General features: G+C 38.7%; 1 protein-coding gene across 10 annotated transcripts in view; it reads right to left on the reverse strand.

The window, feature by feature from the left end:
- The window catches only part of IFT80 (intraflagellar transport 80), a 134,865-nt gene that overhangs the window by 21,109 nt on the left and 88,260 nt on the right, over positions 1 to 25,496 (reverse strand). For 6 of the 10 annotated variants that reach the window (XM_021069732.2, XM_021069731.2, XM_084990103.1 and 3 more), the window contains 6 exons: positions 22,695 to 22,759; positions 9,664 to 9,799; positions 8,821 to 8,968; positions 6,918 to 7,089; positions 6,142 to 6,231; positions 5,875 to 6,047 (listed from right to left, as the gene is read on the reverse strand). In XM_021069732.2, coding sequence (XP_020925391.1) covers positions 5,875 to 6,047; positions 6,142 to 6,231; positions 6,918 to 7,089; positions 8,821 to 8,968; positions 9,664 to 9,799; positions 22,695 to 22,759 — 784 coding nt within the window. Of the gene's footprint in view, positions 1 to 5,874; positions 6,048 to 6,141; positions 6,232 to 6,917; positions 7,090 to 8,820; positions 8,969 to 9,663; positions 9,800 to 22,694; positions 23,578 to 25,496 lie in introns of all 10 variants that reach the window. The other 4 variants (XR_014824242.1, XR_014824240.1, XR_014824241.1 and 1 more) reach the window with 2 other exon arrangements.

The raw sequence follows: 25,496 nt of genomic DNA on the forward strand, positions 1-25,496 counted from the left end.
AGCAGATCTTCATGTAATATTTAAATACAACTGGTATGATAGATGCTTAATAAATATCTGCTGAATGAATATGCAATAGGAAAAAATATGCCAACTGGTTAAAGAACTATCTGTAGGAAGTGGAAATGAAGGCAATACATAAAAGTTTCTCAAGTTTCTTAGCAATGATAACTACTTCTGCTGATTATTTGAAATCATTCTTATCTAGTTTTTTATATTTGTGTTAAAAGTGATACGAATTATGGGCTTCAATGAAGTGAGTCAGAGTTCGGCGGTGATATGTGAAAAGATCACTATGACTACAGTGTGAAGAATGAACAGATGAAGGACAAAGCGGATGCAGGGAGATGAATGATGAGGTTATACCAAGAAAAACTTGGATCAGCTTAGACAAGGGTGCTAGTAGTGAAATAGATGAATGCCAGAGGTATTTGGGAGGGCAAATGGTTGGCAACTGGAGTAGGTGGCAGGAAAAGGAGGATAAGGAAAATGTCAAAAGTAACTCCTAAATTTCCAGCTTTGGGTAGACTGAAAATATAAGATAGATTACTTTGGAAGAGGACCAAGTTTATGAGGGAATAAATATAAATTTGAACTTAAATATCTAAGACATCCAGTGGAAATGTTGAATAGGCAGGTGGATAATTGGGTTCTGGAAGCAAATATGGGCAGGACAAGAGTTCCCATTGTGGCTCAGCAGGTTAAGGACCCAATGCTGTCTCTGTGAGGATGTGGGTTGGATCCCTGGCCTTGCTTAGTGGGTTAAGGATCTGGTGTTACCACAAGCTGCAGCGTAGGTCACAGATGTGACCTGGATCTGGTGTTGCCATGGCTGTGGCATAGCCCTCAGCTACAGCTCCAACTGGACCCCTAGCCCAGGAACAGCCCTAGAATACGCCACAGGTGCAGCCCTAGAATATATGTACATTTGGGCAGGATAGAAGGCTAGAAGAGAGATGCTGTTTTGGAATCTTAGGTGTATAAATAGTAATCAGAAGTCTTGAATATTGCTCCTTGGCCTTTAGCAATTTATCAGGCAAGCACAGAGGTCTACCAGCACTTGACAAATCCACGGGTTTAGAGTTTAGATGAAAAGCACAGAGCATAAGAGTAGGAGATGCCAGGTAGATAGGAGGAATGGAGGAGCACCCAGAGTATGCTCTTGCCCCATTTCATTTTGTTTTCCCTCTCTCTGAGATCTAACGTATTTATTGACACTTTAAACCTTGTTTTCCAGTTGATTCTATTTCTCCTTTGTTCCTTTCTTATTTTGGTTGGATGATTTCCTTTCATTTTATCCTTGTGTCCTCTTCTTTTTAGTTTTTGTGAATGTAATGTTTGGTTCGGATTTGTGGTTGCCCTGTTTTTCAAGTATGTAAACCCCTTCCTATATCTGCTTGCTTTAGCCTGATGGTCATATGGGTTCAAACATTCTACAAAAAAAGAGTCTACCTTTTATTACTTTCCTTCCCCACATTTTATGATTTTGAGGTCCTTTTTTAACATCTTCATGTTGTCCTTTTTCTGTTCCTTGTGTTTATCATCTCTTTTACAATAGTTTTTTTTTTTTTTCCCCTTTTAGATCTGTATACTGGCTTATTTCAGTGATGGCTTTCCAATTATGATTTCTACCACTCTATTTCTTCTTACTTCTTTTTTATTTAGAGGAGCCCTTTCAGTATTTCTTTTAGAATGGGTTTAGTATTGCTGTATTTTTTTAGATTTTGCTTGTTGGAGAAATTTTTTATTTCTCCTCCTATTTTATTTTTTTATTTATTTTATCTTTTTGTCTTTTCTAGGGCCACTCCCATGGCACATGGAGGTTCCCAGACTAGGGGTCTAATCGGAGCTGTAGCTGCCGGCCTAGGCCACAGCCACAGCAACGTGGGATCCAAGCCGCATCTGCGACTTACACTACAGTGGATCCTTAACCCACTGAGCGAGGCCAGGGATAGAACCCCCAACCTCATGGTTCCTAGTCAGATTCGTTAACCACTGCACCATGACGGGAACTCCTCTCCTCCTATTTTAAATAATATTCTTGCTGGGTGGAGTATTCTATGCTGCAAATTTTTCCCTTTAAGAATTTTGAATATATCTTGCCACTCTCCTGTGGCCTGTAGTGTTTCTGTAGAAAAATCAGCTGATAGCCTTATGGGGGCTCCCTTATAATTAGCGCTTTGTTTGTCTCTTGTTGCCTTTAGAATCCTCTCTTTAACTTTTGTCATTTTTATTATATGTCTTGGTGTGGGCCTGTTTGGGTTCAACTTGTTTGGGGCCCTCTGTGCTTCCTGTATCTTGATATGTTTCCTTGATTTTTCTTTTTCTTCTCCCTCTGGAATCCCTGTCATGCATAGATTGGCCCACTTTATATTATCCCATAGATCTGTTATATTGCTTTCATGTTCTTTCATTTGGTTTTGTCTGCTGTCTTGATTGGGTGATTTCCATGATTCTATCTTGCAAGTCACTAATTCATTCCTCTGCATTATTCATTCTGCTCTTTATGCCTTTAACTCAGCTTGCATCTCTGCAAATGAATTTTCTAATTTTTTTGGCTCCTCCTTTTATTTTCTAGTTCCTTGCTAAAGTAATCTGCATTACTCTTCATATCTGTTCTTAATTCCTTCAGTATTTCCACTATCTCCTTTTTGAACTCCATGTCTGCAGAGGTCTGTTTCATTATTTGCTCCTTCAGGTGAATTCTCCTGTTCTTTTAATTGGTAATGGTACCTGAGCATCTTCACTTTATTATATATATTTTTTTTGTTCTGTGAGTTTACTGTAGTCTTGGAGGGCTATTTATATGCATGAGCACTCCTGGGTATTTTATTAGGGCTTAGTTTTTATTTTTAGGGTGCTTCGCATGCTTCCAGGAAGATGGAAGCAATGGGCAGGGCTAGCACCTAGTCCCTGGTTGCTGGACTCTTGACAGTGGCTAGGATCCATAGGAAGGTGGCACAGGCTGCTCCTAGTTGCAGGGCCCTGGGAAGTGACAGTGATCAGGAATGTGTAGGTAGCGCCTGGACATGTGGCAGTGGCAGCAGCAGGATGGGTGTGTTCCCAGGGGAGTGAGAGCAACAATGGGTGGTGCTCAATTGCAGTGTCCTCTTCTTTTCTGTCCTCTGAAGTGACTGGGACCACAGGTGGTGCCTGTTCACAGACCAATAGTGGTGGTGGGCCATGCCCCCCTCTGGTGTCTGAGATGGCTGCTGGGGATTGTCCCTGCTGCCTGTAGATCATGCAAGAGGTGCTGCATCGCACTTAGCCCCCTACTACCCTTAGCCCACACAAAAGGTACCCACCCGGTCACGTGTAGCCTGCACAAGAGGCACCTGGTCTCCTGTAGCTGGAGCAAGTGGCGCCTCACCACCCATAGCCTGTTCTAGAGGTGCCCCACCCTCTGAGAGTCCGCAGGGAAAGATATTCCTATAGCAGTCTGCCCCTTCTCCTGCCCTTTCCAATGGTCTTGCTTCTCCTGCAGGCCCAGACCTCCTTCAGGGTCCCTTCAGCTGTGGCATTACGCTCCCCAGCCTGTGGCACAAGGCTCCCTAGCCCCTCAGGCTGTCTCCACACAGCCAACCCTAGTCCTTTCCCTGGAACTGACCACTGGGGCCTGAGTCTCAGTGCCCAGCCCCCACCTTGGGTGTTTCAGGCTGTGCTGTCCAAGGTTGTGGTGCAGATGATCTGCGAGGCTCTCAATTTGCTTTGCCCTCCTCAGTCCAGCTGCTGCGTTTTTCTCCACAACTTTGAGGTCCCTCCATCTTGGCTGATCTCCCTGTCAGTTAGGGGGCTTCCCAGGATGTGGGTTCCTTTTTTCTTTAACAGTCCCCTCTCAGGAGTGATAGTCCCATTTTGATTCCTTTTTTCTCTTTCTTTTTTTTTCCTTTTGTTCTACCCAGTTATGTGGAGGGCTTCTTGCCCTTTTAGGAGGTTTAAGGTCTTCTGTCAGCATTCAGTAGATGTTCTGTGCAAATCATCCTACACATAGGTGTTTTTTTATCTGTTTGTGGGAGAAGGTGAGAGCCATGACTTACTCCTCTGCCATCTTGATCCTCTCCTCACTACTATTAATGTCAATAAAATGGAATTCCTAAGTAGGTTGTAAGCTTTTTAAAATAAAAATGATTTTAAAAATGTTTATTATATTGTATAATGTTTATATTGTATGTAAATGTTTATTATATTGTATGTTTATTTCTATTGTATGTATAACATGTTATATAAATAGCAATGCCTAACATTTGTCAACATATATATTTTCTCAAAAGCACTGGTTGAAAATATGCTATAAATATCATTCTTCCCTATTTTTCATGGAATTCATAGCTTAGTAATAGTATATACAATAGTATATACAATTTTCTATTAGTTCTTTAATACAGAGTTTTAAAATATTATTCATACTGTCTCTTTCTGAACTAGTTACTTTAATATTTATGAATTATGAATAAATTGAGGACAAGAACTGGCCTATTCATGTTTGTAGAACCAAAAATATCTTTCATGATTCTTCATATAGCTAAACAATGACAACAAATTTGTGTAAATAAAGGATAGAAACACGGTGGCTGAATTATATGAAGAGTATAGAGCATTAATGTATAAATTTATGTCCATAACAAAATTAACTATCTTTTGTTACTTTATTAGCCATTTTTTGTTACTTCTATTCAAGGGGAAGATAGAGATAGGCTATCTATAAATATTCTAATCTAAGGAAATTATAAGTAAGGAGCCAGGAATTGTAAGATTTATGGGTTATTTTTGAATATAGATAGAGATAAAGATGATGAAAGACATTTCAAACCTGGAGAAGTCAACATGCCAACTTTTTTTTTTTTTTTTTGTCTTTTGTCTATTTAGGGCCACACTCACGGCATATGGAGGTTCCCAGGCTAGGGGTCGAATCAGAGTTATAGCTACCACCTACACCATAGCCATAGCAACTCAGGATCTGAGCCGCATCTGTGACCTACATACACCACAGCTCACGGCAACACCGGATCCTTAACCCGCTGAGTGAGGCCAGGGATCTGAACCCACAACCTCATGGTTACCACTCGGATTCGTTTCTGCTGTGCCACAATGGGAACTCCAACATGCCAACTTTATAACACAGTAACATTAGGTGTATATAAGCACTACAGACTTGTTCACTGAGGGATACATACCTGAGAGAATGAGTAGAGAAATCTAATATGTCATGAAGAAGTGCAACTTGCCACTGAGTCTCAGAAAGAAATCTGTCCCAAAGCCTAATGTGATGAGGAAGGCTACAGACCACTCCATGTTACAAATCTTTATGTTATTTCTTCCTTATCTCCCCAAGTCTCTCTTGGCTCCTCTCCCTGCCTATACCAATCTTTCATTGGATTTCTCTTTTTTTCACTCATTCTGCAAATGTAGTTGATGTCTTCTCACTCCACACATTCCCCAGGCAACTGAATCCATCCTTCTGGCTTCAACTACCATCCATTTGCTGATGACTCCTAAATCTACATCTCTAGTTCAAATCTTTCTTGAGCTCCAGGTCCAATAATCAATTATCATCACATATCTCTTCACAAATATTTCAAATCCAATATCCCTTCCAAATTTGCTAATATTTGTACCATCATCTATCAAGTTGCCGAAATCAGAAATTTTGGAGACATCCTAGACTCTCTTTACTTCTTCACAGACAACTTCTAATCAATCACAATTCAGAGAAGGCAAAAATATTTAATGGCAAACTACTCAACAATATAATTGTGAATAAATTTTATGATATTAGGAAACTACTAAGTACAGTGGAAAATGTAATTTACTAAGTGGTAAATAGAAGAATACATTAAGATCAATCAGGTTTGGAATTGATGAAAAACATATTACCTCTCCCAGTTGTAGAGATTAATATTGATCTGAATCGCTTGATAAACAAGGCCAGCCTGAAGAAGTACTATTTCAGCCTCCTGTATGTTCCCACTAAACATTAACATGTGGGCCATTTTTGATTCTTTAGATGGAAGATTTTTTATAGAATTGATGTACTGAACCTTATCAATCTAAAAAAAAAAAAGAAAAATATTTGAAGTGGATAGTAACAAATTATGGTAAGAAAAACACACAAACATATACACATAAGTAAATGTTATTTACTTCACCAATTGCTGCATAGGCTATTTCTGCAGTAGTCATATCTTGATTAGCAACTGCCATAGCAGCTAGGCAAGCCCATATGGTTTGTTCCTAAAGTGAAATATGAAAACAGTTATTTCAACTACATGGCTGAACTGCCTTAAAATAAACAATGAATTAAAATAAAGTTGTATTTTCATGAAAAAATAAAAAATCACTGAGCATGACTAATAATACTAAAAAATTTACCGAGCATGACTAAAATTACTGAAAAGACTAATAATAAATTAATGATGTGGAAATTTCACTGTGGCTCCTTTGTTGAAATATACTAAGAACACAGAGAACTTTTTTGAATGAAGTTTTTTGAAAACATTCATTTCTAATTATCAAAGGTTTATTTTGAACTTATACTTTTATGACAACTCAAGGTTCTAAGCCCTCCAGTCTTTTTGATGAGATGTCGAAGACTACAACTACAAAGAACCAGAGGAATAGAGAGATTCTCAGACAATGCTATTGTAGCAGACTGCTGCCAACAACACATTGTAAGAAAAAGCATCTAAAAGTTCTTTCACAAAAGTCTACTCTAAGGGAACTAACCAATGTAAAGTAAGACTTCTGTGGTCAAATATGCTTGGAAAATACTTGATTCAACCAAAAAAAACAAAACAAAACAAAACAACTAGCTGCAATTCTTCCAGCCCTTAGCTCTTACTGTTTTTCATTTTGCACAAAGATATTACATAAACTAATACACAGTATATACACAGTTATGGATCTGAAATGTAAAGTACCTTAACAAAACGGCAAAGTCTTACAGCATCTTCCCATTTTGAGCTGCTTACATATTCATGGAGAATCGCAGGATATGGTGATATGCTGATGTGAACCAGTGAGCCATCAGCTCTTCTTACAGTTACCTGATTTCCAACAAAACTCACAATACGGGGATTTTTACTAAATTCACTGTTGAGAAAAGGCAAGGTGCAATTCATATTCTGAGCAAAAAATGAAATTTAGTGAGTTGACCTCGACATTTATCTGAAATCTCCAACCCTCCAAAAGTTAACTCCAGGGAGAATGTATATATTCAAATATGTGTGCATGTATATATATATATATATATATATATACATGCACACATATAAAATATATAGGCTTTTTAGGGCTACACCCATGGCATATGGAAATTCCCAGGCTGGGGTTGAATCGGAGCTACAACTCTCAGCCTACACCACAGACACAGCAACGTGGGGTCCAAGCCACATCTGCAATGTACACCACAGCTCACAGCAACCATGGATCCTTAACCCACTGATCGAAGCCATGGATCGAACCTATGTCCTCATGGATACTAGTTTAATTCACTACCGCTGAGCCAAAATGGGAACTCCTCAAATAAATATTTGAATATACTTGCTATATACACTTAGAGCAAAATATATAAACATTTTAACATGGAAAAAATTATTATGTATTTGAGAACTATGACTAAAAGCATTTGAAATTTTTTTCTAAGTCTTTAAGGTAAATCATACAAATGATAAAGCACTTAGCTTCAACTTTTAAAAGTATAAACATTAAAAATTAAGCTGATTCCAAGATTATTTTCTCATAATAACAAGAAGTGAACTTTAAAAGAAACTAACTTCTTTTCATTAGTTTAAACACTTTTCTATATGATGCCTCTCTGATTTTTTTAATTAAAATTTTTTTATTTGTTTTTTAAATTTATTTTTATTATTTATTTATTTATTTGTTTATTCTTATCAAATAGTTCCACAGAAAAGAAAATCATGAACTTGGAGAATTTTTTTTTTAGGGTCGCACCTGTGACATATGGAAGAATTCAGGCTAGGGATCAAATTGAAGCTGTAGCTGTGGGTCTACGCCACAGCCACAGCAACACCAGATCCCATCCGTGTCTGCGAACTACACCACAGTTCACGGCAATGCTGTATCCCTAACCCACCGAGCAAGGCCAGGGATTGAACCCACTTCTTCATGGATACTAGTTGGGTTCATTACCACTGTGGCACCACAGGAACTCTGATGTCTCTCTGATTTTGATATTCAAGCTAATGTGAGCTTGAATATTAAAAATGAACACAAAATAGATCTGAAATTTAAGTCAAGATTTAGAATTGAGAAGCCTTTGTATTCCTAGTTTGTCAAGAGTGAAAGATCTTATTTCTTGCTCTTTCTTAGAGAATTTAGGAATATAAATGCATTTGATTTTCTGAAACATTTAAAATTTAAAAATAACCTTTTCAGTAATCTTATATTTTTTATATTTAATATCAATTTCAAAATTTAATTCTAGGGAGACATCCTTGAAAGTCTCAAGGTCCAAAGAGAATCTGGGACAGAGTAAATGCTGTCACAAAGTTGTGCACCACAGAAAAATATTGAGTGTCTATATTAAAATCACTAAATCACATTGAAAACACTGAGTTATCATTAAACAACAGTAAGCTTCAAAATTATATTCATATAAGTAACAAATAAATATAATAGTATTATATGACACTTTCAACTTGATTCCATCACTTGAACCTCATAAAACTAGTTTTAGCTGAGCAATTTATTTAGTTGACTAAGTGAAACACACCTTGCAGGACTGAAATTAGAAGGAAAAACATGACACTCTTATTAGTTCATTAACCACAATAACAATCCCATGAAGTAAAATGTTACCTTGCATCCCTTTCATATAATGTTTTAGGCAAAATGTCTCTGTCCACATAAACCGTATTGGGGTAGTACCACACTGTAAATCGAGTATCCTGAAGTCCACAAAGGATATTGCATGTGTCACTCCATGCCAAAGTATGCACCATTGTTCCTTATTTTAAAAAGAATGTGAATATACTATTAGTTTCATTACATAAGTATTAAAAATATATTTTTAAAATCAATCGATGTGTAAGACTCCAACTGTTGGTAGGTATGACTATTTTCTAAGCATATAATGGTGAAAACATGCAAAAATTCACAAAAAAATTTATGGAAATATTTAAATATTTTACCCAGAGCCATTATATTTTTAATCTACATGTCTTTCTTTCAATTCCAAGTCAGCTGTAGCAACTAAAGACTTGCTATTAAAATGGAATTAAGTAGCTAAGAAATGTTATGAGACCAAAGCATTATTATTAAATCTATTCAGGTAAGTAAGCTATTTAGTGTAATATATGACAGAGTAGGCCTGAGAAAACTGAAAGTAATCAAAATTTTAGGAGTTCCGTTATGGCTTAGCGGGTAACGAACCCAACTAGCATCCATGAAGATGGGGGTTCAGTCCCAGGCCTCGCTCAGTGGGTTAAGGATCTGGTGTTGCTGTGGTGTAGGTCACAGATGTGCCTCGGATCCCAGTTGCTGTGGCTCTGGTACATGCTGGCAGCTATAGCTCCAATTGGACTCCTAGACTAGGAACCTCCATATGCCACTGGTGCAGCCCTAAAAAGACAAAAAGACAAAAAGAAAAAAGAAAAAGAAAAAAAAGTAATCAAAATTTTAAAAGTATTATAATTATTTTACCAAGTTTGATAATTTGTTCTTCCTTCCCAAATCGTTTCACTGAAGTGATATAGAGATCTCTATTTTTATCAATGAAAGCAATTTTTCTATCATTGGTAAGTCCCTTTTGATCCAGAGCAATTTCCAAAATTTCATTCTAAAATTAAAAAAATGAAAATTCTGGATTAGTTTCAGTGCTTGACATGAGATTCATTTTATTATTCAATTACAAGAACACTTGAAGCTAAAGTGTATTTTTTTAATTTACAAGGGAAAGATGACTATTAAAACACTATAAAATAATGAATATTCTGAAACTCTGTAAGCTGAGACACACTTCCAATGATCTTCCTGTCCTACCTTTAGTAGACTGGGTGAAAGGATGAGGCAAGTCTTCATTGCATGAGAGGTCTACTTTGATTAATAAGTGTCTTATACCAAAATTTACTCTAAGTAGATGGCCTATATTTTAAGGATTAGTAAGAATGGATTTGTGAAAATATCTTCTGTTTTAAGAGCCTTACATTTTATAAGGCCCTCACATTTATTTCCTGTGAAAGAGGAAATAATCTTGTGAGGTAGGCATTATACTTTGTTTGTAGATGAGAAGACGGAGATCCATAGCCATAAGTGATTCTGCTCAGAAAAAGCTGTTAACAAACAAATTTAGAATTTACAACCCAGACTTCTGACCGCAAGATTACCACTCTATCCATAATAACAAAGTATTTCTGGCATGTTGCATTAATCTATTCTACTGCTATACTAGCTGGTGAAATGAATTACCATGTAATCTGGAAATGGCTCAGTATGAATCCATTTCAATTCAATCCAAGGATTTATTTATGGCTTACTGTGTCTAAAGACTTGCTAGGATCTGTGAATTTAATAAGCATCTTGAAGAGTTCCCATTGTGGTGCAGGGGAAAAGAATCCGACTAGTACCCATGAGAATGCAGGTTTGATCCCTGGCCTTGCTCAGTGAGTCGGGGATCCAGCCTTGCTGTGGCTGTGGCATAGGCTGGCAGCTGTACCTCCGATTTGACCCCTAGCCTGGGAACTTCCATATGCTGTGGGTATAGCCCCAAAAAGAAATAAAAAAGAATCTTTATACACCACCAAGTTATTGTATCTAAGTGTACTATCATGATACCTTTAAAAAACAAAACAAAAATACACACATACTATTATCCAAGTTGATGGATCAGGATAAGGCATATACCAGATCATAATACATTTTTATAAAAATTCTCCTCCAAATACTGTAGCTTGTATTTTATGGAAGAGAAAATTCTGTTTAATGTACATCAAGATACATGTGAAATATAACCCTTGGTATTTTCAAAATGGAAAACTTTCAGAGAAACTAATCTTTACAACAAAGAATTGCTTATCCTCACCATCAAAAGTACCTAGTATATGTTTTTAAACACTTTTAAACAGATATGACCTCCTCTCTAAGAAATTCAAAAGCAAAAAGGGACAATAATAATAATGTCTACATACACAGATAGTGGAGGTGAAGTTTCACCCTTCTCATTCCCTCTTCATTCAGCAGGGCTTCTCCACTATCCCCTTGTACAGTTCTACTACTTCCACTTTGTTCTATTTCTTTGGGGTCACTTGTCACAATAGGACATAAACAGCTTCATGGTCAGTTGAATTTTCTCCCTTACCCTACACTAATATGCATTTAATAAAAGACAGACTTGAGTTATAGTTTTTTTGTAATGTTTTTTAAAAAACTTCTTCATATATATATTTTTCTGCTGTACAGCATAGTGACCCAGTTACACATACATGTATACATTCTTTTTTCTCACATTATGTGTTCCATCATAATTGACTAGACAGAGTTCCCAGTGCTACACAGCAGGATCCCATTGCTAATACATCCCGAAGGCTACATTCTGCATCTATTTACCCCAAGTTCCCAGTCCCTCCCAGTCCCTCCCCTTCCCTCTTGGCAACCACAAGTCTATTCTCCAAGTCCATGATTTTCTTTTCTGTGGAAAGTTTCCTTTGTGCCATACATTAGATTCCAGATATAAGTGATATCATATGGTATTTGTCTCTTTCTGACTTACTTCACTCAGGATGAGAGTCTCTAGTTCCATCCATGTTGCTGCAAATGGCATTATTTTGTTCTTTTTTATGGCCAAGTAGTATTCCATTGTGTGTGTGTGTGTGTGTGTGTGTGTGTACCCCACATCTTCCTGATCCAATCATCTGAACATTTGGGTTGATTCCATGTCTTGGCTATTGTGAATAGTGCTGCAGTGAACATGTGGGTGCATGCGTCTTTTTTAAGTAGAGTTTTGTCCAGATATATGCCCAAGAGTGGGATTGCTGGGTCATATGGTAGTTCTGTGTATAGTTTTCTAAGGTATCTCCATACTGCTCTTCATACTGGTTGTACCAGCTTACATTCCCACCAACAGTGCAGGAGGGTTCTCTTTTCTCCACACCTCCTACAGCATTTGCTATTTGTGGACTTATTAATGATGGCCATTTTGACTGGTATGAGGTGGTATCTCATGGTAGTTTTGATTTGCATTTCTCTAATAATCAGGGATATTGAGCATTGTTTCAAGTGCTTGTTAGCCATCTGTATATCTTCCTTGGAGAACTGTCTCTTCAGGTCCTTTGCCCATTTTTCCACTGGGTTGTTGGTGTTTTGCTGTTGAGTTGTATAAGTTGCTTGTATATTCTAGAGATTAAGCCCTTGTCAGTTGCATCATTTGAAACTATTTTCTCCCATTCTGTAAGTTGTCTTTTTGGTTTCTTTTTGGTTTCCTTTGCTGTGCAAAAGCTTGTCAGTTTGCTTAGGTCCCATTGGTTTATTTTTGCTCTTATTTCTGCTGCTTTGGGAGACTGACCTGAGAAAACATTTGTAAAGTTGATGTCAGAGAGTGTTTTGCCTATGTTCTCTTCCAGGAGTTTGATGGTATCTTGTCTTATATTTAAGTCTTTCAGCCATTTTGAGTTTATTTTTGTGCATGGTGTGGGAGTGTGTTCTAGTTTCACTGAGTTACATGCAGCTGTCCAGGTTTCCCAGCAATTCTTGCTGAATAAACTGTGTTTTATCCATTTTATGTTCTTGCCTCCTTTGTCAAAGATTAATTGACCAGAGGTGTCTGGGTTTATTTCTGGGTTCTCTATTTTCTTCCATTGGTCTGTCTGTCTGTTTTGGTACCATACTGTCTTGATTACTGTGGCTTTGTAATATCGCCTGAAGTCTGGGAGAGAGATGCCTTCTGCTTAGTTTTTGTTCTTCAGTATTGCTTTGGCACTTCTGGGTCTTTTGTGGTTCCATACACATTTTTGGATTGTTTGTTCTAGTTATGTGAAAAACATCATGGGTAATTTGATAGGGATTGCATTGAATCTGTAGACTGCTTTGGGTAATACGGTATTTTTACAATATTAATTTTTCCAACCCAGAAGCATGGAATAGCTTTCCATTTCTTTGCATCTTCTTTAATTTCCTTGATTAATGTTTTATAGTTCTCGGCATATAAGTCCTTTACCTCCTTGGTCAGGTGTATCCCCAGGCATTTGATTTTTTGGGGTGCAATTTTAAAAGGTATTGTATTTTTGTATTCCTTTTCTAATATTTCATTGTTAGTATACAGAAATGCGACTGATTTCTGAATGTTAATCTTATATCCTACTACTTTGCTGAATTTGCTGATCAGTTCAAGTAGTTTTGGGGTTGAGTCCTTAGGGTTTTCTATGTATAGTATCATGTCATCTGCATACAGTGACAGTTTTACCTCTTCTCTTCCTATTTGGATGCCTTTTATTTCTTTTGTTTGTCTGATTGTGGTGGCTAGGACTTCCAATACTATGTTGAATAACAGTGGTGAGAGTGGGCATCCTTGTCTTGTTGCAGATTTTAGTGGGAAGGCTTTCAGCTTTTCTCCATTGAGTATTATATTTGCTGTGGTGTGTCATGAATGGCTTTTATTATGTTAAGGAATGTTCCCTCTATACCCACTTTGGTAAGAGTTTTTATCATGAAGAGATGTTGGAATTTGTCAAATGCTTTTTCTGCATCTATCGAGATGATCATGTGATTTTTGACTTTTCTTTTGTTAATGTGGTGTATGACATTGATTGATTTGCCATGTTGAACCATCCTTGTGAACCTGGGATGAATCCCACCTGGTTGTGGTGTACGATCTTTCTGATATGTTGTCGGATTTGGTTGGCTAAAATTTTGTTGAGAATTTTTGCATCTAAATTCATCAAAGATATTGGTCAATAGTTTTCTTTTTTGGTGGTATCTTGGTCTGGTTTGGGAATTAGGGTGATGGTGGCATCATAGAAGGTCTTTGGGAGTGTTCCTTCTTCAACCTTTTGAATAAGTTTAAGGAGGATGGGTATGAGTTTCTCTTTGTATGTTTGGTAGAATTCTCCTGTGAAGCCATCTAGTCCTGGACTTTTATTTGTAGGGAGCGTTTTATGACATACTCAATTTCATTTCTAGTGATTGGTCTGCTCAGTTGATCTATTTCTTCTTGATTCAGTTTTGGCAGGCTGTAGATCTCTAGAAAGATGTCCATTTCTTCTAGGTTGTTGAATTTGTTGGCATATGGTTGTCGATAGTATTCTCTTATGGTTTTTTGTATTTCTTTAGTATCCGTTGTGACTTCTCCTTTTTCATTTCTTATTTTGTTTATTTGGGTTTTTTCTCTCCTCTTCTTGGTGAGTCTAGTCAGAGCCTTGTCTATTTTGCTTACCTTTTCAAAGAACCAGCTCTTGGTTTGATTGATTTTGTCTACTGTTTTTTGAATCTCTATTTTATTGATTTCCTCTTTGATCTTTATGATTTCCTTCCTTCTATTGACTTTAGGTTTTGGTTGTTCTTCTTTTTCTAATTCATTGAGGTGGTGGATTAAGTTGTTGATTTGAGATTTTTCTTCTTTTTTGAGGAATGTCTGTATTGCTATAAACTTCCCTTTGAGCACTGCTTTTGCAGCATTCCATAGATTTTGAGTGGTTGTGTCTTCATTATCATTTGTCTCGAGGTATTTTTTAATTTCCTTCTTGATTTCCTCATTGACCCACTGGTTTTTTAGTAGTATGTTGTTTAGTCTCCATGTAGTAAGTTTTTTCTCACTTCTTTTCCTGTGGTTGATTTCTAGTTTCATGCCATTGTGGTCAGAGAAGATACCTGAAAAAATTTCTATACTCTTAAATTTGTTGATGTTAGCTTTGTGCCCCAATATGTGATCAATTCTTGAGAATGTTCCATGTGCACTTGAGAAGAATATATATTCTGATTTTTGGGGGATGTAACGTCCTGAAAATGTCAATTAAGTCTAACTTTTCTATTGTTTCCTTTAGAATCTCTGTTGCTTTATTGATTTTCTGTCTAGAAGATCTGTCCATTGTTGTGAGTGGGGTGTTAAAGTCTCCTACTATGATTGTATTCCCATCAATTTCTCCTTTTATGTCAGTTAATATTTGTCATTGGTATCTGGGTGCTCCTATATTAGGGGCACATATTGATGATTTTAATGTCCTCTTCTTGTATGGATCCTTTAACCATTAAATGGTGTCCTTCTTTGTCTTTCTTTATGGCCTTTGTTTTAAAGTCTATTTTTTTCTGAGTATTGCAACTCCTGCTTTCCTGTCTGGTCCATTGGCATGAAACATCTTTTCCTATCCCCTCCCATTCAATCTATAAGTGTCCTTTGCCTCAAGGTGAGTCTCTTGTAGGCAGCATACTGAAGGTTTTTGCTTTTTTATCCAGTCTGCCACTCTGTGTCTCTTTATTGGAGCATTCAGTCCATTGACATTTAAGGTGACTATTGATAGACGTGTATTTACTACAATTTTAAACCTTCTTTTCCAGTTGATTCTATGCTTCTCTTTTCTTTATTTTTTTGGTTGGATGATTTCCATTTATTTTATGTTTGAATACTTTTCTTTTCAGTTTTTGTGAATGTATTATCCGGTTTTGATTTATGGTTGCCCTGTTTTTTAAGTATGTTAACCCCTTCCTATATCTGCTTGCTTTAGCCTGATAATCATATAGGCTCAAACACATCCTTAAAAAAAAAAAAAAAAAGTGAAAAAGAATCTAATTTTTCTTACTTCCATAGCCCACATTGTATGAATTTGATTTTTTTTTCTTTTTCTTTTAACATCTTCATAAGCCAGATCAGTATGCTGGCTTATTTAAGTGGCTGCTTTCCAATTGTGGTTTCCTCCATTCTTTTTTTTTTTTTCTTTGTTTAGAGAAGCCCTTTCAGTATTTCTTTTAGAATGGGTTTTTGTATTGCTGTACTCTTTCAGCTTTGTTTGTTGGAGAAATTCTTTATTTCCCCTTCTATTTTAAATGCATAGAGAATTCTATGTTGCAAATTTTTTCCTTTCAGTGCTTTAAATATATCTTGCCACTCCCTCCTGGCCTGTAGTGTTTCTGTAGAGAAATCAGCTAATAGTCTTATTGGGGTTCCCTTATAATTAACACTTTGCCTTTCTCTTGCTGCCTTTAGAATCCTCTCTTTACCTTCAACTTTTGTCATTTTTATTATAATATGTCTTGGTGTGGGCCTGTTTGGGTTCAACTTATTTGGGGCCCTCTGTGCTTCCTGTATCTTGATATCAGTATCCTTTAGATTTGGAAAGTTTTCAGCCATAATTTCTTCAAATATATTTTCAATCCCCTTTTCTGTCTCTTTTCCTTCTGGAATTCCTATTATGCGTAGATTGGCCAGCTTTATATTATCCCATAGGTCTTTTATACTGCTTTCATGTTTCTTCATTTGGTTTTCTGTCTGCTGTACTGTTTGGTTGATTTCCATTAGTCTATCTTCCACATCACTAATTCATTCCTCTGCATTATTCATTCTGGTCTTTATTGCCCTTAGTTCAGCTTGTATCTCTGCAAATGAATTTTCTAGTTTTTCTTGCCTCCTCCTTATATTTTCTAGTTCCTTTCTGAGGGAATCTGCATTTCTGTTCTTATCCTTTCTTTTTTTTTTTTTGTTTTTTGTTTTTTGTCTTTTGTTGTTGTTGTTGTTGCTATTTCTTGGGCCACTCCCGTGGCATATGGAGGTTCCCAGGCTAGGGGTTGAATTGGAGCTGTAGCCACCGGCCTACGCCAGAGCCACAGCAACGCAGGATCCGAGCCGTGTCTGCAACCTACACCACAGCTCACGGCAACGCCGGATCGTTAACCCACTGAGCAAGGGCAGGGACCGAACCCGCAACTTCATGGTTCCTAGTCGGATTCGTTAACCACTGCGCCACGACGGGAACTCCTGTTCTTATCCTTTCTTAATTCCTTCAGTATTTTCACTATTTCCCTTTTGAACTCAGTCTGTCAGACTGCAGAGGTCTGTTCCATTGCTGACTGCTTTAGATGAGTTCTCCTGTTGTTTTAACTGGGAATGGTTTCTGACCTTCTTCATTTTGCTTGTGTTTTTTTTTGTGTGTTTGTTTTTGGTTTTTTTTCTGTGAATTTGGGTAATCAAACTGTACTCTTACAGGTCTATTTCTATGCAAGAATACCCCTTTGTATTTTTTTGGGGGGTTACTATTTTTTTTTTTTTTTTTTTTTTTTTTTTTTTTTTTGGTGTGGGCGTTTGAATCTTTGCTGTCTCTTTCTTTGGTGTGAGCAGTCTGTTATCCCCAGGATGCTCAGTGTGTTTTCAGGGTGAAGGGGGCAATGGGTAGGGCCAGCATTCAGTGCCTGTTCATTGGGCTCTCAACAGAAGCAGAGACCTGAACGAAGGTGGCACAGGTTACTCCTATTTGCAGGGCCCTGGGCAGTGGTAATGAGCTCTAGAAGGATCTGCAAGGTGACCAGAGAATTTGGCTGTAGCTGCAGCAGGGTGTGTGAGTTCTCAGAGGGGGTGAGAGCAATAAAGGCTTGTGTTTGATTGCAATGCAACTCCTTTGAGGTGATTCAAACCACAGGTGGTGCCTGTTCAGGGACCCCCTAGTGGGAATGGGCCCTGATCGTCTCTAGATTCTGTGATAACTGCAGTGATTTGCCTCTGCCACCTGTAGACCATGTATGAGGTGATCCGTCTTACTTAGCCTACATGGGAGGTGCTGCACAGGCTGTTCCTAGTTGCAGGATCCTGGGAAGTGCCATAGATCTGAGATAAGGGTACTGCCCTGAACATTCAGTGGTGGCAGCAGCAGGGCCGGTGTGTTTGCAAGGCTGCATGAGTACCAATAGTTGATTCGATCACAATACCTTCCTCTGAGATGAATGGGGCTCCAAGTGGTACCTATAAATCATGCAAGAAACACCTGGTCCTGCTTAGCCCCCATGGGATGTGCTGAATAAGGCACTCTTAGTTGCAGGTTCCTAGGAAGGGACAGTGATCCAGCCTCTGGGCCCCTCCCAGAATGTTTGGCAGTGGCAGCTGCAGTGCGTGTGTGTGTGTGCTCCTGGGGAGCGAAAGCAACATCAGGTGGTGTTCCCTTGTAGTGTCCTTCTCTGTGATGCCTTCTGAAGTGGTTGGGGCTGCAAGTGATTTTTGTTCAGATATCCCTAGCTGTGGTAGGCCACGTGTACTTCTGGAATCAGGGATAATTTCGGTGGTTTGCTCCCACCACCAGTAGGTCTGGTCCACCATGGGCTAGCAAGGGGCTTCCCACTGCTGGAAACACCATCTACCATGGGCTAGCAAGCGACTTCTGGTCGTGAGGGGTTGTGCCTGACAGGCTTAATCTAGGGTGTGTAGTACAGCTTCCTGCGGAGCAATGCAAAGCACTGAGCAGCTTCTGACAGGGCTGCGGCCGGGAGCTATTCAGAGCAGCGCACAGCTTTCCTCCTGGTTGGGGCAGGCCCGTACGGCTGCAAAGTGGAGCACAGCTTCTCTCTGGTTGAGGCAGGGCCCAGAGTGCACCTGGAGTACTGCAAAGCAGCACATGGCTTTCTGCAGTGTGCGGGGCGAGGTGGCCCGGGAGCTATGCAGAGTGGAGCAGGGATTTCCCTGGGTCAGGGCAGGGCCAGGAGCGCTGCTAAAGCACAAGGCTTCTCCAAGGTGGGGGTGTGGCCCAGAGTATGGCTTCTCCTCTTCCGACTGGGCAGGGTGCTGTGCTGGACACTCTGCCCTCTGCGATGGGGGTGGCGGGGGCGGGGAGGCGGGGAGGGGGTACTGCGTGCAAGCATGGGCAAAAGGAGTTTTCTATGGTGGTAGCCTGCCCCTTCTCTCCTCTCCCCAACAATGGCGCCTTATCTCTCCTGTGGGTCTGGACCTTCTCCCAGGTTCCCTCCGCAGTGGCTTTCCACTCCCCAGCCCTTAGTGTACAGCTTCCCCTGGCGGCAGCGCACTGCTCCCTAGACTCAGGCTGTCTCCACACTGCCAGCCCCAGCCCACTCCCAGGGACTGATGTCCAGAGTCTAGGTCTCAGCACCCAGCCCCCACCTGAGCTTCTCAGGCTGTGGTGTCTGAGCCAGTGGTTCAGATGATCTGTGCTTCTTTCACTGTTTTTTGGTTCTCAGACCTGCTGCTGCGCTTTCCTGGGCGTCTGAAAAATCCCTCCAATCCGCTGATCTTTCCATAGGTTTAAGTGGCTTCCCAGGGTGTGGGTTGCCTTTCTCCTGCACAGCTCCCTCTCGGGAACGCTTGTCCCATCCTGATTCCTTCTCTCTCTCTCTTTTCTTTTATTCTACCCAGTTATGTCAAGAGTTTCTTGCCCTTTTTGGAGGCTTAAGTTCTTCTGCCAGCATTCAGTTGATGTCCTGTGCGAGTTGTTTTACATGTAGATATATTTTTTTGATGTGTTTGTGGGAGAACGTGAGCGCATCCTCTTACTCTTCCGCCATCTTGCCTCTCCCCGAGTTCTAATTTTGGCTCTGTTATTTTTTGGGGAAGATCTCAGGTTTTAGTATCCTCATGTAGAAAATAAAATTTTTTTTTCTGTATGCTATAGAATGCCATATTTTATTTTTTTCCTTCTCTTTTTTTAATAGCAAATTTTTTATTATAGTATAGTGACTTACAATGCTGTGCCAATTTCTGCCGCACAGCAAAGGTACTTAGTCATATATACATATATATTCCTCCCTTATATTATCTTTTATCATGGTCTATCCCAAGAGGCTGGATATAATTCCCTGTGTATACAGTAGGACCTCACTGGTTATTAGAATATCAAATTTCAAAATCCTTTGTATTCCACACAGGGCAAAGAGATACAAATTTCCCTTGTAATTGAGTGGAGTGTGAGATGAGGAAGTCACCTCCACTCTGCAACATTAAAATTATAAATTTTTTTTTTGGTCTTATTTTAGGTCTGTACCCCCAGCATATGGAGGTTCCCAGGCTAGGGGTCTAATCAGAGCTATAGCCACTGGCCTACGCCAGAGCCACAGCAACGCGGGATCTGAGCCTCATCTGCCACCTACACCACAGCTTACAGCAATGCCAGATCCTTAACCCACTGAGCAAGGCCAGGGATCGAACCTGCAACCTCATGGTTCCTAGTCGGATTCGTTAACCACTGAGCCATGACAGGAACTCCTAATAAAGAAATGTTTATTAAATAACATTATTATTATCTCCTAAATAAAGAAATGTTTATTAAATCTATTAAAAGACTCTCATTTCAATCTTATTACTGCATCTTGAAAAGTTGAGAAATTTACACACTTTCTTTAGGCTTAATCCTACTGAAAAGGAAAAATTCTTACATAGCTTTGATTTTTTTTCTATTTTATCTATTTAAAATTTTTTATTATAGTTGACTTACAATGTTCTGTCAATTTCTGCTGTCCAGCAAAGTGACCCAGTTAGCTATGATTTTTAATGATTATCATGGAGATGATGTGGGGAAATAGGCATCTGATGCATTTACCAGTGGGAATATAAATTGATACACTATCTTTGTAAGATAATTGGCAATATATTAAAAAAATTTTTTTTTCCTTTTTATGGCTGCACCTGCTGCATATGGAAGTTCCCAGGCTAGGGGCAGAATCAGAGCTGCAGCTAAGGCCTATGCCACAGCCACAGCAATGCCAGATCCGAGCCACATCTGTGACCAACACTAAAGCTTCCAGCAATGCTGGATCTTTAACCCACTGAGAGGCCCCAGGGATGGAATTCACATCCTCTGGGAGACAGTGTCAGGTTTTCAACCTGTTGTGCAATGAGGGGACTCTGACCATATTTATTAAAATTACAAATCCTCATATCTTTGATCCAGCAACAATATTTGAAGAATTTATGCCACAGATACACTAACATATGTGTAAGAAGATAATCATGCGAGGTAAATCATCTTGGCAACATTGTATTAGCAAAAGCCTATAAACAACTTAAATGTCCATCATCTGGGCACAAGTTAAATTCTGATACAGCCATAAAATGTTATACTATGTAGTGGGAAGAAAAAGAAAACAGAAAGCACTTTATGTATTTATATGGGAAACTCCAGAAAGAGTGTCGTGTGAGAAAAGGAAAGTGCAGATTTGTATATTATATTTTTGTAAAAGAGGGAGAAAAGGACATATGTCAGTATTGTCTGTGTAGGCACTAAAAATCTCTGGAATGATATAAGGAGATTAATAATAGTGATTACTTATTTGGTGGAAAGGAACTGTCTTGACAAGGAGCAGGTGTAATAGGGAGACTTTCTCACTGTATGCTTGTTTATTCTTTTTCATTTCTGAATCATACGCCTATATTATTCAACTTTAAAAATAATAATTACAAAAAGAAGAAAATATACAGTACACTTCACTAGCAGTACTGAACAATAAAGTTAAAAGCATCTTTAGATGCTTACTAGAAGAAAAACTTACTAGAAGATGAACTCAGGGAGTTCCTGCTGTAGTGCAGTGGGCTAATGATTCGGCATTGTCTCTGTGGCGACGTCAGTTTGAGCCCCGGCCTGGTGCAGTAGGTTAGGGATTGGGCATTGCTGCAGCTGTGGCATGGGTTGCAATTGTAGCTCAGATTTGATCCCTGACCCAGGAACTTCCATACACTGCAAGTACAGCTGAAAAAGGAAAAAAAAAAAAAAAAAAACCCCAAAACTCCACAGAAGAATAATTCAATAAAATGTGTTCATCTGTTTATTTTAAGGCTAAAAATCAGAAACCAATAAATAGTTCACAGTTCAGGGTCTTTTTAAAATCTCTATAGAATTTTTCCCCCAAGTTTAACTAAAGTCTTTAAAACCTAAAACAAACAGACAAAAAACAGGCCAATGGGAAAACTGCAAGCTGTTCTGAAGTATAAACACAGCTTTATTTACTAACACTGATAGGTGCTAAAAGTTTAATCAAAACAGAATATTTTGGAGTTCTCTTGTGGTACAGCAGGTTAAGGATCTCATGCTGTCATTAAAGCAGCTTGGATCACTGCTATGGCTCAGGTTTGATCCCTGGCCTGAGAACTTCCACAAGTTTTGGCACAGCCAAAAAAAAAAAAAAAAAAAAAAAAAAAAAGGAGAACCTTTTATTGAAAAGCAGTAAAGAGCCTGAACAAAAAACATATAGGTCAGATTCTTTTATTCAGTTTACTTGCTTTCTATTACAGAGTTCACTAGTACTTAGTCTTTATGACATGCTTAGGCAAAATACTCTATATAGAATGCACACTGGGTTTTGTTTTTTGTTTTTTTTGGCTGCATCCATGACCTGTGGAAGTTCCTGGGCCAAGGACTGAATGTGCGCCACAGCAGTGATCCAAGGCGCTGCAGTGAAAACGCTGGATCCTTAATCTGCTGTGCACAAGAGGACCTCATACAGTAGAAAACTTTTTGTTCCTGGCTGTTTTGACACAGCTTTTACTCTTTTTGTTGTTATTTTGTTTGTTATTTTGGGAGATTTCTTAGGCTGCACTGGTGGCATACAGAAATTCCTAGCCAGGGATAGAACCTGTGACACAGCAGCCACCCGAACCACAGCAGTGACAATGCCAGATCCTTAACCCACTGCACTACCAGGGACCTTCAAACACACACCTGTTTTAAATATAAAGGTAAATTCCATGTTTTTCTCCTTAAAATGAAAACATTAATTTGAAAAAAGAAATGGCTATTTATATTAAAAACAGCTAATGTCATTACCTTATGAGAAAGAAGCTTCCCATCTCCCAGTGGTTTTCCAGTTGATGCCTCAAAGAGGAAGATTACTTGAAGAAAAGTAAAGCATTAGTTAATGGATTACATTAGGATTTTTGGACCATAATGTATCTACTAGCACAGAAGAGCAGCATCATCAAATTCCTGCCTGGTAAGGGGGTCATATTCTTATGAAAACAGTGAAACTGAGTATGTCTTTCTAAAATACACATTCTCTAGTCAGAATTGTTATTAATGGTATGGCGTCAATGTGCCATAGGATCAACAATGGCAAGTCCAAATCTGGATGTAATTTATAATTTTTATAACTCTGATTTAGACCAACATAACATCAAAGAAAATCATTTGCTAAAGGAAAAATGTATCAAATGCCTACTGTAATACCAAGCAGTTTGTTAGGTGCTGTGTAATAAATACTTTGTCTGGTCTTTGTCCTGGCTTCCTGACAGGGGTCTTCAACAACCCTTAGAATTTTCTGAGTGACAGAAGTGTCTTTGCTACACTAATGGAGAACATCTTGGTAGTTGCCTAGATAGCTTCAGAATGGAGGCTGGTTACCAAAGACCAAGCATGTGATTAGAGAGTTTGGACTTACAGCTCCCTGACCTTTGGAAATGGGAGGGAGGCTGGAAATTGAGTTCAGTCATACAGTCATTTTCAACCTATTGCAACTTGATGTTCAACTTCATTACACTGATGCAAAGGCTCTTGCATGGATCACCAATGACCCTATATGCTGCCAAATAAAAAAGTCTATTTTTGGAGTTCCTGTTTTGGCTCAGGGGGTTAAAACTCAACACAGTGTCTGTGAGGATGCAGGTTCCATCCCTGGCCTCACTCAGGGTCAAGGATATGGCGTTGCCACAAGCTGTGGCATAGGTCACAGATGCGGTTTGAATCTGGTACTGCTATGGCTGTGGCATAGGCTGGCAGCTGCAGCTCTGATTCGACACCTATCCCAGGAACTTCCCTATGCCACAGGTATATGGCCCTAAAAAGAAAAAAAACAAAGTCTGTTTTCAGTCTTCAGGAATCTACTTTCAGTCTTGACCTCCTAGCAACACTGGATATTCCTGACCATCCTCTTTCTTGAAACTCTGATACGGGCCACATATAACACTGTTTTCTCCCGGTTCTCTTTTATTTTGGACAATCCCTCATTCTCTTTTGCTAATTCCTCTGTATTTGGTGATCCTTATTCCTAAGGTTTCATTTTAGGTCACCTTTTTCATGCTACATACTTTCCTGGATTACTTTCATGACCATCGATCATTATTTAAAACACGGTAATTCGAAACTCTCTATTTGCAACACCACTTTCTCAGATGTTTTGAGTAGGCCAAACTGTAAGAATTGCAGGAGATATTGCATTGAAGAAGCCAAAAGCAAAAGTTGTCTCTACCCCCTTCTCTATTTCACCAAAGGCTCCTACTCTCATACATGACAGTAGAATTGGCTGCTGTTCTTGGCTCTCTTAAAGACTGTTGCTGCTTTGGTAATTCTCTATAAGCAATGTCCAAATTTCTCCAGCTCAAGATTCATCCCAAATGGAATAATTTCACATGACTGAGCACACACATAGAATTACAAAAATTAAAAGACAGAAGTGGCACAAGTAATTAGGAAAAAAATCGGACAATTTATACATATCATGAAAGTGTTAAAAATGTAGAACATGGTATTTAAATTCCAGGTGATCACACTTTCAGTATGTTGATTTAGAGCTGTTAGTAAACCTTAAGATATTAAGTTTGAGGTCACTGGCTATATTCACAGAGAAAATCATGTCTTCACAATAAGTTATATTATAAATTGCCAATTTTGCTGAGAAAAATGAAGAAAATACTGTAATAGAATTTTTAATTAGGTATAGAAATGAAAATTTTAAAAATTTGGCCTCCACTTAAAAACGAATGCTTTGGGCATGGCTAAACTGAGTTTTTTTGTTTTTTTTTTTTTTTAGCTATACATACTAATAACTTAAAAAAAAATGCCTTCCATCCTTTTGTTGACTGCATATATTATAAAGAGATAGAGGTATCTTATTCCTGGCCAGCACTGTGAGTTGAGGATCCAGCACTGCCACAGCTGTGGCGTGGGTTGCGGCTATAGCTCAGATTCGATCCCTGGCCCAAGAACTTTCATAAACTGCGGGTGCAACCAAGAGAAAAAAACAAAGAGCTAGAGGCATATAAATGAACTTGTCTAATTGCCACAACTGAAAGTGGTCCTAATCTATGGGAGAGTGACCTGTATTTTAATTTTAATATGTTAACAGAAACTGGCAGAAAGGGCAACTAAGGAGCTGGGAGTTGAAAGAATTGCTTTTAAACATAAGTAACTGCTTTCTAACGTCCCTTCCTTCTATTCTCAATCAACCACACTAACATCACAGTGCATCTGTGCAAGATGGATGAAGAGAAGAAGGAAGTCAAAAGCAGGACCTCTATTACTTAACCAATCACCCATAAGGGGTATTCAAATCCATTTAAAACAAATTTATTGAGCATCTACTATAACATAAGAATACTGTGCTTGGTACTAGAATCCAGCTTATAAAGGCGCTCCAAAGTTAGGAAGGAACCACTGATTTCATATGTGGATAACCCCTTGAAAGGAAATTTTACAGGTTAAAGATTCCAGGTACTTCGACTGCACCTGCCTGCCGGCCTGCTTGCCTTCCTTTCTCCCTCCCTCCCTTTTTTTCTTTTTTTTTTTTTCTTTTCACTGCCACACCTGCGGCATATGAAACTTTCCAAGCTAGGGGTTGAATCAGAGATGCAACTG

Source organism: Sus scrofa, chromosome 13 (genome assembly GCF_054392235.1).
Source record: "Sus scrofa isolate SSC_HxYL_T2T_F1_AM1 chromosome 13, Sscrofa_HxYL_maternal_Yorkshire_Landrace_v2.0, whole genome shotgun sequence".
Taxonomy (NCBI): Eukaryota; Metazoa; Chordata; class Mammalia; order Artiodactyla; family Suidae; genus Sus; species Sus scrofa.